The following is a 19,101-nucleotide window of genomic DNA, read 5'->3' as shown; positions in this document are numbered from 1 at the left end:
AGTGAAAAATACCTAAAACATACCGACTTTATCAAATTATTCTGTTTTTTAAAGTGTCAGATGAGACTGTAATACGATTGAAATATTTTCTTAGATAAGCTGAATAAATGTCGTGCAGAAGAACATGTTTTGACTTAAAATTAGCTTTAAATGACTAATTAGCCCAGGTTAAAGTCAGTGTGTCCAGTCAAACCCCTGCAGGCAGTAATAATTCATAAATTTGTACCTACATTAATAGTTTTCAGCAGGTTCAACTCTTAAATGGTTCCAGATGTGTCATCATCTGTAACATCTGTTTAACAGCAGTGACAGAAGCTCTGATCTCATCTGTCTGTGGCTCAAATTAAATCACTGGCTGGATCTCAGCTCGAGTTAAACATGAGTCGGCAGAGTCATGCGGATTCACCCCTCGGCTGGTGTCGGCCTCTAAATGAAACGCCAATCATTCAGTTTCATTCCTCTGGGGGGGATTTACCGTCCGGCCTGTCTCTGCATGGCCGGGGGCCACGGCAGTTTGTCAGGCAAGAATTTATTTCATTTATAGAAAACACTGGGGGTCTTATTTCCTAAAAGAGTCCAATCACTGAACAAGCTGCAACATAAACCCAGCCAAGATGAAGTATGATAGAAGAGGCTCTGCAATGATCCAATTTTCTGCAGAGGAGTGGATGCCTGGCAGAGGTTTATGTTCAAAGCAAAGCTGGTCACTCCTGCCAGATGAAATATCCTGTTGAGTAGATTTATTTGGTAACAAGAAGAGCCTGACGGTAATGTCATCTGATGGAACCAATTCATAGAAGAAACACACTTATGAAGTAACTTACCATTGTAACAGTAGTCTGGACTATATGAGGGAATGTCTATCAGCTGATGTCCTGTTTATATGTGAGGTAATATATATAAAGGAAAACACATATAAATACATCTTACAGCTCAGTTTTGAATGTTCACCTCCTTCAGGTCTTTAACTTTACATATCAGGACAAAACAAACAATCTGATCCTCACCAGTTCTTACATTTAGATATATGTAATTTAAGATGAATTAAATATGACATGAGCACATAATGTTGTTCATGATATATTGTTAATAATTTAACTAAAACTAGTTCAAAACACAGAATCACAGAGAAAAACTGCCTCCATCTTATGATGCAGAAGCAACTTTAGAAGCAATAAACTGAAGTCACGGTTTTCTCTTCGGCTCTTCATTGAGGTTTGCAGCATTTCTGCAGCTCTCTGAAGGTCCCACCACAGTGGTTTCAGTTTCAGGTCTGGACCATTGGATCATGTCAACACCTTGATTCTTTTCTTTTCCAGTCATTCTGTGTTAATCTGCTGCTGTGTTTGGGATCATTGTCCTGTTACATGAAACAGTTTCAGCTAAGCTTTAGCTTTAGACATATGGACTCACATCTGACTACAGAAAACGTTGGTATCCAGAGGAGTTCATGGTCCACTCAATAATTGCAAGGAGTCCAGATCATCATCCCTCCGCCACCGTGCTGACAGCTGCTATGAGGTGTTTGTGCTGACATGCTGTGTTTGGTTTTTTGGTTCATTCTGACCCAACGTGTCCACTTTGGTCTGGTCTGTCTAAAGGACATTGTTCCAGAAGTCTTGTGGTTTGTTCAGATGCAGCTTTGCCAACCGAAGCCGAGCTGCCATGTTATTTTTATAGAGAAGAGTCTTTCTCCTGCAACCCTTCCAAACAAACCACCCTGGTTCAGTCTTTTTCTAACTGGACTGTCATGAACTTTAAAATGTAACATGCTAGCTGAGGCCTGGAGAGTCTGAGATGTAGGTCTTGGATTTTTTTCAGTTCAGAATTATTTTTCAATCTGTAGGATGATGGACTCCAGATAGTTTGGAATTTACTTTATAACCCTCCCAGATTGATGGACAGCAGCAGCTGCTTCTCTAAGATCATTGATGATGTCTTTCCTCCTTGGCATCATGTTAACACACCTGAATCTGTAGCAGCATACTTACTATACTGGATGATGTTATAGAGGAGCTCACACTGATGTGATGCTTCCTATTCCCTTTAGAAGCAGTAAAGGATGGATAGTTTTTCACACACTGTTTCGGTGCTTTGGCTGTTTTGGATTAAATAAAATATAGTGTAACATGTCATATGATGGTGTTCATTTGTGGTGTATTTTTCTGACTTGGTAAGGCCCTTTTAACATAACTATACTTTTCAATTATCTCCTGATACGTAAAACTTAAGAATTTTAAAGAAGGTGCACTTACTTTTATATACGTGAATGTACATGTCATGCAACTAACTTTCATTTATACCTAAAGTGAGTATAATTTCAGTTTGAATGGCTGAGCTCTTTTTAAATGACTGTGTTGAATGAAATTATGAGACTAACTCCTCTGTCAGCGGCTCTGTCTAATTTCAGCCTCAACAAACTTGGAAAGCTGACACCACTGTCGTCTCCTTGCAAAGATCTGCTTCACCTGTTAATAGGTAGTCATGACAACCACCAAATCCTAAAATAAATTGAGCAAAATGACACATATTAACTCCCTCCACTCAGGCAGGTCTGGACGGACATCGGAGCCGGATCGTAGCTGTTTCTCCTGGTGTGTTGCTGCACAGACACCAAAACCATCATTTTGATTTATTTTCGTGCATCAGAGAGATGGGGACTGAGGTGCCCTGCCTGTTTGTTATTAGCGGAGCACAACTGAGCTCTTCAGGCAATCTGTTGAAGAGCACTGGGTGAAGTAAAGGGAAGGGGGGAAAAGAAGCCCCATTAAGATGTTTTCAGAGTGTGAACACTCCTTTTGAGCTGGAAACACTCAAATAACCTGCAGAGATGCGTTTCTGCAGAGATAGACTTGTCAAGTCTGTTCACAGGTAGATTTACATTCTGTAAAAGCAAACCTGGGGCTGGAGAAGCTGCACAATATCCAAGATTCTTTTCTGCATTTATTTGAACTCTGAAGCCACAACAATAGGTGTGTTTTCTTTAAAATATTCTGTGACTCATGTCTCTCTTGTGCCTGCTGTGAAAGCTACAAGACCACAGAAGAAGTGCTGCAGATAACAAAAAACCTGCTGCAGGCTTCAACCTTTTCTTTCCACGTTATCAACTCTTCCAGGCTGTTTAAATGACTTTTTTTCCTTTTTTTAAACAGGGTCAACACAACGGCGAGCTGCTGAAATATCACTAATAATCCCTCTTTTCAGAGAAAAGCATGCAGCACAGCCACAGCTAATTACAGCGGGTCAAAGCTGGCCTTTATCTTTTCTCTCTCAGTTGGAAACTAATTAAAATGTATCGAAATAGTAATAACAAACATAATGCACTGAAAACATTAAAGTCAAAAGTCTTGTTTCCATTCACATGTGAAGCAAACCTGACATGATCTTCTATAAAGCTGCAGAAACAAAACAAAACAGAAAAGTAAGTAGAAAAAAAATTAACAAGGTGTCACAGCAAACTTTTACATGATGGAAAGAATTTCCTTAATCCCGTCTCCTCTTGATGTTAACAGAATGACTTTATCATTTCAGATTAAAAAAAATAATAAAAACTCAGCCTATAGTCAATATTCATCCTAGCTGGGAAGCTACTTGTTTATATATGTGCATGTGCAGTTCATAAATCCTATGTATGTTTGTTTCCTCAAAGATTAATACATGATTAAAACATGCTTTCATCTTTAGTCGGCTCGATTATTGTAACAGTGTTTTTACAGGTTCTATCTAAAAAATCAGTTAGACACCTGCAGCTGATCCAGAACTCTGCTGCTCGAGTCCTCACTAAGACCAAGAAAGTGGACCACATCAGTCCAGCTCTGAGGTCTTTACACTGGCTGCCTGTTCGTCAGAGGATAGACTTTAAAGTTCTGCTGCTGGTCTATAAAGCTCTGAATGGTTTAGGACCAAAATACATCAGTGACCTCTTGATCCAGTATGAACCTACCAGAACCCTCAAGTCATTTGGATCCAATTTCTTATCAGTTCCAGAGTCAGAACCAGACATGGAGAAGCTGTATTCAGCTTCTATGCTCCACATGTCTGGAACAAACTCCCAGAAAGCCTCAGATCAGCTGAAACCCCTCAGTTTATTTAAATCCAGGTTAAAGACCCACCTGTTCTCTGCTGCATGGAACTAGTTTTTATTTAGAGTCCAGATCTGCATCTGGTTCTTTTTCGCTGAAATCTTAACTTTATTCCTTCATCTGAGCTTTTTTTCTTTCTGTTTTTACGTAATCAGTTTTATCTTTTTTAGTCTTTGTTTTTCTAATACACTTGTATTTTTTTCTGCACCTTGCTGTAATGTTTTTATGTTTTGTGTAAAGCACTTTGAATTGTCTTGTACATGAAATGTGCTATACAAATAAATTTGCCTTGTCTTGCCTAAATGGAAGACTGGAGAGAAGACTTGAAAATGGCAACAACAAGACAGAACGGGACTGTGGCGAATACGTTTTTGTCAAACTAAAAAGCAAAGATTTTTACTGCTTAAAATCAGCTTTACAGCAATTAAAAAAAAGCTGACAACAGCTGGATTATTGATCCTACTGAGCTATAACTATATGGTTTATTGTTATGTCTGCTGACAAGTCTGAGCCTCTAAACACTCATCTGTTGCTATGATTTTTATATGAATAAACTACGTATTTATCGAGGGATATGAAAGCCGTATTTTTATTTAATAACATAGAAAGAAATGTTGAAAAAGATGTGTAAATGAGGCCATTGCAGCTCCAAACTGAAGTAAAATGATTACATGTGTGAATGTGTTCACATTTTCTAGGTCAACAGAGCCTCAGTGCTTAAAAAAACGTCATCTTCTGTTTGTGTGAATGCACTCGCTGTGTGGGAGCTAATAGCTCTCCTTGTCAATCAGGTTTCAGAGAACATAATCACTCATCAAGCAGCAAAAAATAGAGAGCACGCTCCTTCCAAGGCTACGCATCCACCATGTGAAAGAAGCGATGTCTCCTGTTAGGGAAATGAATCCCGAGTTGCAGCAGAGGAAGAGGAATACTGATGACGCTGTGAGTCAGACAACAGCAACAAATAAAACCATTATCCTCTGCTTCTGAAAAATGTTTCTTTGAATTTTACTGACCTCTGTCAGCCGACAGTCTAATTACACGACCACAGAGATGTAATATGACTGAAACCTGCTTTTAAAAGATTTTTGTAAAAGTAAATAGATTATTTAAAACTTTGCATTAATTTATTTATGGCATATTTAAGTCTGGTTTTACACAAATGTCTTAAGAACAGTGTAGCAATGATGTTGTTCCACAACAGTCTGGATCCAGATTGATTGACTTTATGAGCAGTATAAATTGCAGCAAATAATTTTGAATGTCTAGTTGGATGGATCCATAATAACTAAATTATTCTAAAATATTCTAAAGTGGCTTCTATGAGCCCTGACCTAAATCCTATTGAACATCTTTGGAAGGAGCTGAAACATGCCGTCTGGAAAAGATACCCTTCAAACCTGAGACAAATGGAGCAGGTTGCTTATGAGGAGTGGCCAAAATACCTGCTGAGAGGTGCAGAAGTCTCACTGACAGTTACAGGAATCGTTTGATTGTGGTGATTGCTTCAAAAGGTTGTGCAACAAAATATTAAGTCAAGGGTACCATCGTTTTGTCCAGGCCTGTACCATGAGTTTATTTTTTTAAATAATTCTGTTGAAGCATGGTTGAAAAGCAGTGTCTGACTTTCATTGGTTAAATTTCATAGAATTTTTATTTATTATTACTTTTGTCAGATTCATATTATTTCAGTGTACATTGTGAGTTTTTCTTCCATTAACCAAAGGGTACCAACAATTTTGTCCATGTGTGTATATACACACACATACATGAATGTCTACACACACAGGAGTTGCGTTATGTGTGCGTGAAGTGGTGACAGTGGAGGGAAAGTGTCCGAATGACTCATAAAACCGTGATGCATTATAGAGTCTAACTGCTGTTGGGATAAATGATCTACGAAAATGCTCAGCGAGGATGTTGCAGTCTCTGACTGAAGGAGCCCACAGTCTCATGCAGGGTGATGGAGGTTGTCCATGATGGATGTCAGCTTTGCTAACATGCTAACATATCCAGCATCTGTCTTACATCCTACCTGTACTGTGGGCTCTTTCTAGCCAGTAAAAGCCAGTTACAGCTTGACTCTTACTTTATCTCTTGCTCTGTCTCTTTTTTTATTTATTTATTTTTTCCTGTCTTCCTCCGATAATGTTTTGTGTTTCTTTGCTGATTAAGTCATGGTGCACATTCAAAACAGCCAGTGTGTTGATATCCAGTTGCTAATGTATGATACAGCGACATAAAGCAAAACATGGCTGTCACGTGACGCTCCGAACTGGAATTAGAACTTGTGAAACGTGGTTTCTCAGCTTCAGGATGCTGCAGGGCAACAGAATATCCAGAAAATGTACATAATAAATATCAGTGTGTCATTAAAACAAGTCAGAAACAGAGTTTTAAGGTTGGAAATTTCTGTAGCTTTGCTTTAATAAACTATCATGATCCCATGGTAATGCGTGTAAATAGCACATCACTTCCAGCAGTTTTCATGTCTCATTTATACACATTTTAAGCTTTCCCCTTGTTATTTTACATAATTAATACTGTTTAATAACAAAGTTGTTGGCTTGGTGTCATCCTTTGTAGCTACATTGAAAGGATGACACTACGCTGCAACAACACGACATGTTATGTGGGCAGGTGGATAACAGAGAGTACAGTATCTGTAAATGTGAGCTGAGACTGCTGCACAATCAATGTTAAATTACACATGTGGTTTTAGTGGAGTTGTGGTCACAGCTCAACACTTATTTTCTCCAACTGGAAACACAGAAGCTGAACTATTAACATTCTGCTGGAGCTAAAAAAAAAAACTAACACATGTTCATGTTTGACAGAAAAAAATTATTTTCCACCATGAAGACAACCATGTGCCTCTCTACAGGGTGATTTAATGCTGCAGAACAGTCAAACATGTCACCTTTCACCTCTTTTGAAAACCTCCAGTGACATAATGATTCTCAGAGATATAAGTTATTTTAGTGCCAAAAGGCATAAATTGGCTTCCTGACTGATGCCCAGCTGGTTTATAAGCTTCCTCGTGGCCCTCAGGCGAGGCGCCTCAGCAGCCGGCGCTCATTACCGCCTCGTTTAGGTTAAGCTGTGGATCCACCTCTGCTTCTCCTCCCAATTACCTCTCCATCCAACAGTGGCAGGCTCAGGGGTGGAGGCCAGGCCACAGACTGACATGCCGTCCGCCTGCAGAGGGTCAGTAATCACACCAGAGCAGAGGTAAAGTTTGCTTTCTCCACAGTTTGTAGAAAGACTTGTTCAGGTCTGAGGGGTCTCATTGCCACCAGAACTCAGAGGCAGACCATGTGACAGATGATAATTTAGTGCTTCGTTAAAATTCTGTATTAATAATAATTGAATACAATATCTGAAAAGGTTTGAACTCACAAAAATATTTTAACAGCTTTAATCAGCAAGAAGGAGCAACCAGAACACAAGAAGCATCACAGACTGAATCTGGTGTGGCTGAAATTCACTAATCAGTCTACTGACTGAGGTCCTGTCCACATGGGGGTGTGTTCAGGGGTAAATGCTTAAATTTTTAATGATCTTTGAGTTATATCTTAAAACACAACCGTTTCGTCTTCATGTTTACAATCATATTCATCTTTCCTGAAGCAATGACACCGTAGCTTCATACCACAGCCTTTTTAGTGGTCTTTATTGATGGGAAGTCCGGCTCTGTTCAGAGATTCAGCTCTTTCTTTATTTAATATCACTCACGGCTTTTATTTTAGTGTAATTATCAGTAGTTTATATGTTTTTATTTTGTTTTTTGTTTTTGCATCAAAACCTTGTTTTTATGCATTTTTTCATAAGAAATACAGTTACTATTTTCATCAAAACTTTAAATGAACAACTGACCACTGAATTACAACAAACAAATCAAACGTTCAAAGTCTGAACATTTTGACATTTTAGATTCACTAATTTATCCTTTTTTCATGGCATACTTGTACTTTAAAGGTCCTGTGTGTAAGAATTGCAGCTGTTTATTAGTAAAGATGGGTGTAGCACAGTTCTGAATGTACGGTGGGTGTCAGTGGCTAAAATTTTTCCAGACATAAAAGATGTTTTTGTCTGTGAGTGGATCCAGTGGCCTCAGGTGCAACAATGATTGTTCCACAGGTAAGTACTTCAGCACTGTGTACATGTGTCTTGTCCTATGGTGCTTTTAAGATGTTACTTATCCCAAATGGTGCTCTAACTCCTATCAAACAAAGCTGCAGTTTTAAAGCTTCAAACAAAGAGTTTGTCCATTCAGAGACACCGTAGTAAAAATGGTGGCACAAATATGGCAGCTGCCATGTATGTAGACACATGTAGTGAAACAGATGTACAGATTAAAGATATAAATGGCTCATTCTAAGAGAATAAAAACATAATAGATGTGTTAGTAAAGTGATTAGATACCAATAGAAACAGTTTGTTATGATAAATTTTTCTGTCACTGCTCTTTGATTTTTTACACGCTGCTCCACTGAATCCAGATCCCAAAAATACCACGTTGTTATTTTTCTCGTTACTTTGCGTACCGACCCCTAAAACTACACTCGCTGTCTTCTTACCTCATGTAGTTTACACGTAGACCACGTGGTTAGACCATATAGATCAATTACATGTGATCCATATGTGCAAACATGTGAAGCACACGTGGATTGCATGTGGACCACATATGGTCCGCATGTAGTTCCCATGTAGATCACATGTGGTTTGGGAACACATCACGTGATTTACATGTGCAAATGTGAACATGTGGTCCACATGTGCAAACATTTGGTCTGGGAACATTTTCATGTGATCCACATTTAGTTCGCATGTGAACACACGTTATAATTGGCTCAACCAGGCCCAAAAAAGCCACAGGTTCTCACTTCCAAGTGGGCTCACCTCCTGTGGGAAGGGAAATGAAGGTTGGGTCTTGGCCAAGCCAGTCCATAGCATCACAAACTGGTTCATTTCTTTATTCTTTTTCCAAGTGGCCCAACTGTGTTTTCTTCTTTTAAAGTGGTTTTGAGTAATAGTTTTCCTGGTTTACTGGAGATCTTTCAAAGGTTTTCTTTCGACATTGGCTGCTTTCTCTTTCTTACAGAGTGGCATTACATCACATGCGTCTGGAGGTGCACAAAAACAAATAAACGCCACACTTTGGTGTTACTTTAATCAAAACATGATGCACAGGCTTGACACGCTTCACGTAATTTCCTCTTTGACCAGTGGGAGGTGGAGATTTATGCAGAGTACTGTCTCATTAATGTGTGGCAACACAGAGAAGTAGTGAAGCAGATGTATAGAAGGAAGTGATGCAGCTGCTTCAATTAATAAATCCCACCTGATGTGGTCATTTAATGATGATGTTAATGGTGATGCATTCCCTTCATGTTTCCTCACATCACCTTTGCTGTTGCATTAGTATGATTCCACACCTCAGCTGAGTTGGGGGCAGTCGATGGCATGAAGCCGGGCTGCAGCAGCTCACTGAGCATCATCATCATCAGGGATGCGGGAGGCTGTCGACAGACCTGTCAATAAAACCCAGTCAGCGGGGAGCTCCACCTGGGAGCTCGCAGACAGGCAGGGACCAGCATGTCGATAAAACAAACACACCCCTCCCTCCTCACACCGCCTGCTGCACTACGGGGGGAAAGAGATATGAATTATTCACACATAGACTCACTCACTAAGGTTTGTGCAGGAGGAAGCTGCGCCCCAGAGAAAGTCCCAAGGTTGAATTTAGTTTGAATATGAATGATTTATTTTAAAAAACAGAATACAGCAACAACCATAAAACGGAGTTCATCTTCAGTATCACCTGATTTTATAATCATTTATGACAACATGTTCATGGCAGAAAGAATTCTAGAAGGTGATGGAGGCTGGCACTTTTTAAAAATCTGCAGCTTTAATCATTAAAGTAGATGCAGCATCGATTTCTGCTGCATCACATTTGATTGAGTTGCAGCTGAAGGTTGAGAAAACAACATGGATAATACTGACTCATTGTTACAGAGATGTGAGAAGCACATCCTCTTCTTCCTCCTCACCTCTGACATTTCAGTTTGTTTTTTAACTCATTTAAACTTGATAGAAAAATGGTTCATTCAAGGAGTTTCTGCACAGTCTTCTCTCTCAGCATGAGGATCATGAACTCGGGTGTTAAAGCTTAGAACCCCCCCTCCGGTGCTCCCTGTCAGCTTGCTCTGAACACACTGTTTCTTAATGCATCAGGCTGTGTTTGTATCGAGGTGAAACTAACCACCTGCAAACTGTATTTGTTATATGCATAAATACAAGTTTTATAACAAGAATGAATAAAATAAGTTATTATAATTATGAGTGCAAACATGTAATAATTCTTACTTGTTTTCATTGTAACAGAAAAGCTGCAGACAGGTGTGACAGGCACAGGGATTTTTCAGGATATTTTAATATAAAATGCAAGGAGTGTTTAAATATTGCACCACACCTGCTGGAGGTTCAGTTAATGTTTGATATGGTTCCATCAACGCCACTATCTTATGCTGAGCTTTCAGATTTTCAGGTGCAGAAAGTAAATTTATTCAACTACTCTCAGGAGAGTACAATCGTCCTCAGGTGGCCTGGACTTTGTTTAAATTGTTAAATTCTTGGCCCACTTTGGACCCCTTAGTATCAGTGTGGCCTGGTTTAACCAGCACAGCCTACCTGAGTATTGTTGCTGACCATGTTCATCCCTTTATGACCACATTGTAGCATCTTCTGATGCTACTTCCAGCAGGATAATGCACCATGTCACAAAGCTCAGATCATCTCCACCTGCTTTCTAGAACATGACGATGAGTTCACTGGACTCCAACGGCCTCCACAGTCACCAGATCTCAATCCAGTAGAGCAGCTTTGCGATGTGGTAGAATGGAAGATTCTCATCATGGATGCAACCGACAAATCTGCAGCAACTGTGTGATGCTGTCATGTCAATATGGAGCAAAATCTCTGAGGAATGTTTCCAACACCTTGTTCAGTCTATGACTCCAACAATTAAAGCAGTTCTGAAGGGGAAAAGGAGGTCCAACAAGTAAAGTTTTACTAATAAAGTGAACAGTCAGTGTTGTGTGCACTATGGTCCGGTAGGTGGCGGTAGCGCGCCCCTAAACTAGTTTGCTAACTGATTATAAAACCAGAAGAAGCAACAGATAAACAGAAGAGGAGGCTTTGATGCTCCCAAACTAACAACCGCGTCCTCCTGCTACCTCACAGTAACTTATGTCGCTGTCATGTAGATGGAGTCTTTCGTGCTGGTTAAAAAAAAAAGAAGTTTGATTTAGAAAAAGTCTAAGTCGACGCTGCTAAAGTTAGCCACCTCCGCAACTAGCATCTGTTAGCTTCCCGTTGCCTGACAACGGGCAGGAAGGAAGCTAAACAAACCTGCAAACCGACCTAACCGAACAAGACCTGCATATTTAACCACATAGTTCTTCTGCTCTACAATCAAACAGTATGGCGGACAATGGAAGACGTGGAGAGGAGGACGACCGTGGTCCAGGAGCGATTCACCAGGTGTTTGTGTTGATGGAGAATCTGCTGGAGAAGCTGAAGGTTCTCAACTACGAGGAGGAAGTTCTTGGCAAGCACAATATGAAAAACCTGTCCAGGTGAGAAATTAGCCACGAATACTAACAAATAAAAGTATTTTCCCCACTATTATTTGTTTATGTTTATATTCTAAGCAGTCCGGTTTTATTTTAATCTTCGTTAGTCATCTTGGTCAGTAGTTCTCCAGTTTTCGTAAGGTCACTTCAACATTTCCAGCTTTTTCAGTCAGTTTCACTTAAGTAAATCAGACAAGTGGGGGACAAAAGAAGAAGAGTCAATATTAAAAAATATTCTACAGCAGATAAAAGTGATGTCCTGAAGACATAGGAACAAATCCAGCAAAGACCTGAACCAGGACGTGAGAGATGCATCTGGATTTTCAGTTGATCCATCTACTATTGGCTGAAGCCTCATTAGAAACCGTCTCCATGGAAACATGTATGTATGTTATGCCATGTGACATACATGGCACAAGAACTAGACTAAAGAACAATGGCAATGGTTTTGACAGAGGGATGGATCCTCCCCAGAACCAGGACCTCAACATTATTGAAGCAGTGTGGGATCGTCTGGATAGAGAACGGAACAAAAGTCAAAAACATCAACAGAAGAGCTTTGGAAAGTCCTTCAGGAAGTCTGGAGAACTATTCCTGAAGACTACTGAAGAAAACAAAAAACTAGTCCAGCTTTCATTTAGTCGGCTTGATTATTGTAACAGTGTTTTTACAGGTTCTACCTAAAAATCAGTTATACACCTGCAGCTTATTCAGAACTCTGCTGCTCCAGTTCTCACTAAGACCAAGAAAGTGGACCACATCAGTCCAGCTCTGAGGTCTTTACACTGGCTGCCTGTTCGTCAGAGGATAGACTTTAAAGTTCTGCTGCTGGTCTTTAAAGCTCTGAATGGTTTAGGACCAAAATACATCAGTGACCTCTTGATCCAGTATGAACCTACCAGAACCAGACATGGAGAAGATGCATTCAGCTTCTATGCTCCACATGTCTGGAACAAACTCCCAGAAAGCCTCAGATCAGCTGAAACACTCAGTTTATTTAAATCCAGGTTAAAGACCCACCTGTTCTCTGCTGCATTTCATAGTTTTTATTTCGAGTCCAGATCTTTATCTGGTTCTTTTAAGCGGGAATCTTTAAACTTGATCATGTTTTATTCAGTGTTTTTTTATTTTCCTTTTTCTTTTCTTTTGTTTATGCTTCTTATTTTCTGATGTTTCTATGTCTGTGAAGCACTTTGAATCAGCCTGTCGTTAAATTGTTTAACATCTTAACTTGTCTTGCCAAATGTGATCATCCTGTCTGTCTCCCCCACGTTTTTCCCTCTCCAGACATTACTTTGTCTCCAGTCCGTACATGGCATCCAACCCCGGGGAGCAGTTCTACATGTTCACCATCATCGCTGCGTGGCTCATCAACATGGCGGGGAGGCCGTTCACCGAGCCGCAGGAGTACGATGAACCCAACGCCACCTTGTCCAACATCCTAGCAGAACTCCGAGCTTTTGTAAGTCACAGCTGAGCTCAGACTGTCATCGTGCTGGAAAGTGGATGTTTTATTTTTTATTTTGAATAAATCAAATCTTGTGCTCATTTTTCCTTTAATATTTCAGACAATAACCATGTTGACTTTCAGACAAATGAAATATTTCAGTGTTTTTGATCCTGACCTGACACTGTGGGTCAGTGCTCAAGAGGTTTGAGAGTAGAAGCACCTCATCACTATCTCTGTCAGGGGGTGAAGGTGGACTTCCCACCATCCAAACTGAAGTCCGGCTCCGGCGAGTACGTCTGCGTTGTGTTGGACCGACTGGCTGAGGAGGCTCTGAGGAGGAGAGGCTTCACCTTCAGGAGGTACGCCAACATTCTTCTCATTTCTCCATGCAAGAGTCAAATGAGTTTATTCCTGTTTCAGAGGGATTTGAAGGTAAATTAATTTAGGGATTTCATGGAAAAAAGGACAGTCTCTTGTTCCAAGCTGTGATCTGGGAATAGTTAGCAGGACTGGAAGTTTGTCTTCTTCTTTCAGGCCAAACTATCCATCAGAAAACACAGAAGAAGAGTCTGTGATGGAGGACAACGCAGAGCTCATGCTCAGCAAAGTAGAGGACGAGATGATGGTGGGTATCCAAGTTTTATTCATCTGCTTTAAGTAGGAAATGGTACATAAACTCTTTTATTTATATATATATATATATATATATATATGTATATATATATATATATATATGTATATATATATATATATGTATATATATATGTATATATATAAATATGTATATATATAAATTTATTAACCCATGGAGGTCTGGATTTGGACTTGGATCTCCTGAAGGATCTTCTCCCAGACCTGGACTAAAGCATCCGCCAACTCCTGGACAGTCTGTGGTGCACCGTGGCGTTGGTGGATGGAGACATGATGTCCCAGATGTGCTGAATTGGATTCAGGTCTGGGGAACGGGCGGGCCAGTCCATAGCATCAAAACCTTCATCTTGCAGGAACTGCTGACACACTCCAGCCACATGAGGTCCAGCAATGTCTTGCATTAAGATGAAAACCAGGGCCAACCGCACCAGCATATGGTCTCACAAGGGGTCTGAGGATCTCCTCTTGGTACCTAATGTCAGGCTACCTCTGGCGAGCACATAGAGGGCTGAGTGGCTCCCCAACGAAATGCCACCCCACACCATTACTGACCCACTGCCAAACCGTCATGCTGGAGGACGTTGCAGGAAGCAGAACGTTCTCCACGGCGTCTCCAGACTCTGTCACGTCTATCACGTGTGATCAGTGTGAACCTGCTTTCATCTGTGAAGAACACAGGGCGCCAGTGGCCAAGTTACCAATCTTGGTGTTTTCTCTGGCAAATGCCAAACGTCCTGCACGGTGTTGGGCTGTAAGCACAACCCCCACCTGTGGACGTCGGGTCCTCATACCTCCCTCATGGAGTCTGTTTCTGAGCGTTTGAGCAGACACATGCACATCTGTGGCCTGCTGGGTTGTAGACTCCGTCTCATGCTACCACTATAATGAAGGCACTGCCAGCATTAAAAAGTGACCAAAACATCAGCCAGAAAGCAGGAACTGAGAAGTGGTCTGTGGTCACCACCTGCAGAACCCTCCTTTATTGGGGTGTCTTGCTAATTGTCTATAATTTCCACCTGTTGTCTTTTCCATTTACACAACAGCATGTGGAATCAGTGTCGCTTCCTACGTGGACAGTTTGATTTCACAGAAGTTTGACTGACTTGGAGTTACACTATGTTGTTTAAGTGTTCCCTTTATTTTTTGAGCAATGTGTGTATATATATATATATATATATATATATATATATATAAATAATTAGTATATAAGTATATACAACATATTTTTTATCTTGTTGATTTGTATAAATGTAGAAAAATAACATATAAAAGTATCCAGCAAGTTCTACTAACCAGTTAATTGACTAACTGAATGCTCTGCAGCACTCGGGCGTTAACACTATGACGAGGAGGTACGACATCAGCACTGATCTTAGAGAAGCAGCTGTTTCTGTTCGTCAGTCTGGAGGGTTATAAATCATTTAAAAAATGTCTGGGGTCCATCATCCTACAAAGAGAAGGATTATTCACAAAACATTCCACATTTGCTAATCTTCCCAGAAGTAGACATTCCAGTAAGTTCAACACAAGTTCAGACCAAGTTCAGACCATGTAATGCTCAGAGAACCTGGAAAAAACCCAAGACCTACATCTCAGTCTCTCCAGACCTCAGCTAGCATGTTAAATGTTAAAGTTCATGACAGTCCAGTTAGAAAAAGACTGAACCAGTACGGCTTGTTTGGAAGGGCTGCAGGAGAAAGACTCGTCTCTCTAAAAGGAACATGGCAACATGGCTTAGGTTGTCAAAGCTGCATCTGAACATACCCCAAGACTTCCGGACCAATGTCCTTTAGACAGACCAGACCAAAGTGGATGATGACCTGGACACCTTGCAGTCATTAATGGAGCATGAACTCCTCTGAATACCAAAGTTTTCTAGAGTCAGATGTGAGTCCATCTGTCTGTCTCTTGGCTGAAATTGTCTCATGATCCCAAACACAGCAGCAGATCTACAGCTGGAAAAGAAATTAATCAAGCTGCTGACATGATCCAGTCAAAGTCCAGACCTGAAACTGATGGAAACCATTTTAATTTTAATTTCTGTGAGACTGTTGTGTGAGATGAAAAGGGCAGATTTTGGCTGTAATCAGGTTTTCTGTCTCTATTTCTGAATGAGTTTTTTTTTGTTTGTTTGTTTATCTGACTTCAGGAGGAAGCCGATGATGATGAGGAGACCGTGATGGACCTGGAAGCTCTGAAGTTACGAACCACTCACACAGTGAGATCACCGGGAAGCAAATAAATCCGGCTTCATTTTAAGGTGTGTTTCTACCAGTTTGTTTGTAAAGCTGTTGTTTTCTGACAGGACACAGAGCTGTCAACCAAACCCGAGGAGATTCTGGAGTCCACGGTGGACGCCGCCGAGTGGAACCTGGAGGTGGAGAGAGTCCTGCCACAGCTCAAAGTCACCATCAGGACCGACAACAAGGTTCAACTGAGCAGCAGAGCTCTGTTTCCATGGCGATGTAAACAGATAAACATGAAGGAGAACGTTGCATTACTACGAACTTTCCCATCATGCTGTCTGTTCTGTAGGACTGGAGAATCCACGTGGACCAGATGCATCAGCACAGAGACGGAATCAAGTCCTCACTGAAAGAGGCCAAGGTGCGTTCACTGACCTGCTCAGTATTAATGGTCGTCAGGGGCAACGAAACTGTCTGTGAAGAGTTTAATTATGTTGTCTGATCAGAAAAACATAAACAAGACAACTTTTTATCTTTGTAGCTGTTTACAGTCCACCAGACCTGTCCACCAATCACCAACTGTTCACGGCTTGTCGACCAATCAGAGCTCACGCTTTTCACACTGTAATACACAGACTGTGTGATGAAGCAAAGCTTTCTTTTAGACATGAGCTCAGTTAGTTTTCTGGAAAAATCTTTCCACAACAGAAAGCAGCAGCAAAGGTTTGAGAGGAAAATTTGGGAACTTTTTTTTTTGTCTAATGCAGCCGGAATGATGGAATGAGTGTTCCGGGTTATGGATCAGAGGTATTAACAAAGAAATCTGGTTATTTTGGCTCATCAGTTTTAGGCAGCGGTAAATTCTACGTGGGGGAGGCCCAAATCTGAGGCAGCTGTGTGATTGGTTTACAGGTAAATGAGGTTTTTGTCTGACTTTGCTGGAGGGTTAGAGGTTTAAACGTGTTTATATCAGGGAGAAAATGTCCCTGTAACAGGGTTAGTCTTCAGATCTGCCTGGTTTTTGTTGAGAATGTCCATTTGTATTGAATAAAGTTAAAGGGTGTCAGGAGAAAAACCCCCCTATTGTGGTTGGAGGGAACCAGGGCGGCCAAGTGGTTTGTCACAGAGGTGATCACCTGCTGGTTTAGGCTGAGTTTAGAGAGAAACCTGGAAGTGTTTTTTTTTTTTTTTTGTAAGGAATACCTGGTTAAAAGAGAGGAAAAGGGGGGTTTTATGGATGAGTTAGTGGCAAACTGACCACAGCTCTGAGATCCAAGAGGACCAGGGACCGGGGACACGACCATTGTCATGCGCAACCAGAATCTCACTAGCATCTATGATCTGAGCTTCAGGCCTTGTTACCTTTTGTTTACTCTGTTACAACATGCTGAGATCTGATGTTACGTCCAGAAACTGAGAACAAACCTGGACAGCTTGAAGGGATGACGGAGACTTTCTGAGACATTTAGTTCCTCATCACCGACAGGATGGTGAACATCTCCTCACACAGAGAGACAGACAGTAAAATTCATCAGTTGTGTCTCCTTTTAACCACGTCAGACATCTCGTCTTTTAAAAGACACGTAGAGCTGGTCCCATCTCTGTGGGCTCTCTGTGCTAATGATGTGTTTAATGACTAGTTAAAAAGCCCGATTTCTCTAAATCTGATCTGATAGTCAAACAGGTCGAGCGGAGAAAAGGTTACCGATTACTTCAGGTTTCTGCTTGTTCCTTCTACTTGTCCATCTCTGCAGAACTACCTGGACAAGCTGCAGGAGGACATCGGAAAGACTCTGGAGAAGGTGGGAAGCAGAGAGAAGTACATCAACAACCAGTTGGAGCTTCTGATCCAGGAGTACCGCAGCGCTCAGGCCAAACTCAGTGAGGTAAAACACTGGAGAGTAAAACTTCCTGTTGGAATTAAGCTCAGGAGAGAGTTTGAGGAACGGAGACTGATCTGCATGTTTCCTCTGTCAGGCCAAAGAGCGCTACCAGCAGGCCAGCGGAGGAGTGATGGAGAGAACTAGAGTTCTAGCTGAGGTCAGTGAACGCATCACAGAATGCTTCAGTTTTATAAGTGCAAAGTTTTAGTGAGTGAAGAAGTGCTGATGTTTAACCAGTCTGAGAAGAAATGATGATCAGGTGAGTGTCTGGATTCATCCTGATGAGGTTTGTTATGAGGTTTCTTTAGCTCTTAGAGATGGTTATTTTCTGTTTGGTAGTTTATTCTAAAGTTAAACATTTTTTATTCTAACTTCATCCATTTGTTTTTATCACCTGATCCAGATCAGCGAGGAGCTGGAGAAGGTGAAGCAGGAGATGGAGGACAAAGGCAGCAGTATGTCTGATGGAGGTAAGGCAGAAATCTTTTTCTCTGATCCCACGAGGTCTCCTTCCAGTCTGACCTGCCGTCTCTGCGTGTCCCGGCAGCTCCGGTGGTGAAGATCAAGCAGAGTTTGACGAAGCTGAAACAGGAGATCGTTCAGATGGACGTCAGGGTGGGGGTGGTGGAGCACACGCTGCTGCAGGCCAAGCTCAAAGAGAAGTCCAACATGACGCGCGACATGCACGCCACTAACATCCCCGAGCCCGCCGCCGGTCCCTTCGCCTAGCATCACCAACAAGGAGTGCTTCAGATCTAAGCCATCATATTTATTATTTCATTTTTATACTTAGGTTATCACTCTGTGTGTAAATAAATGTAAAATAAATTTTCATACTCATCTTGTCTGTTTTGAGGTTTAAAATTTGCATGTTGCTAACATGTCCACTAGATGGCGCCAGAACTGCACACAATGTTTATTTAACCATGAAAATGAACTGGTCTGGTGTGTGACAGCTTTAGCTGGAGTTAGCTGCACAGTTTGCATGAGAAAAAGTAAATGTGGTAAAAACATACCTGTAGAGGGGTTTCAGGAACTTTAAAACTAGACAACTGAACAAAAACTAAAATGTTTCCATCTTCAGATTGAGTTAGAAAGAATGCTGTTACCTCATGATGAAATCATTGTCACATATAAATTTGTAAGTTTAATATAAATGTTCAGATTTGTTTACATAATCTTTTAGGCTTTTTGTCCTTTAGTCACTAT

General features: G+C 40.9%; 1 protein-coding gene across 1 annotated transcript; it reads left to right on the top strand.

The window, feature by feature from the left end:
- The first annotated feature begins 11,234 nt into the window (after positions 1-11,234).
- Positions 11,235-19,065, top strand: ift57 (intraflagellar transport 57 homolog (Chlamydomonas)). Its single transcript, XM_041992469.1, has 11 exons — positions 11,235-11,725; positions 13,010-13,184; positions 13,413-13,531; positions 13,707-13,797; positions 15,973-16,041; positions 16,129-16,251; positions 16,359-16,430; positions 17,764-17,895; positions 17,987-18,049; positions 18,296-18,362; positions 18,440-19,065. Exons 1-11 carry the CDS (start codon positions 11,571-11,573, stop codon positions 18,619-18,621), a joined length of 1,248 nt encoding a protein of 415 aa, XP_041848403.1. The 5' UTR covers positions 11,235-11,570; the 3' UTR covers positions 18,622-19,065.
- The last annotated feature ends 36 nt before the right edge of the window (positions 19,066-19,101 follow it).

Source organism: Melanotaenia boesemani, chromosome 8 (assembly GCF_017639745.1).
Source record: "Melanotaenia boesemani isolate fMelBoe1 chromosome 8, fMelBoe1.pri, whole genome shotgun sequence".
Classification (NCBI taxonomy): Eukaryota; Metazoa; Chordata; class Actinopteri; order Atheriniformes; family Melanotaeniidae; genus Melanotaenia; species Melanotaenia boesemani.
The sequence above is the reverse complement of the archived record's forward strand: the minus strand, read 5'-3'. Positions and strand labels throughout refer to the sequence as shown.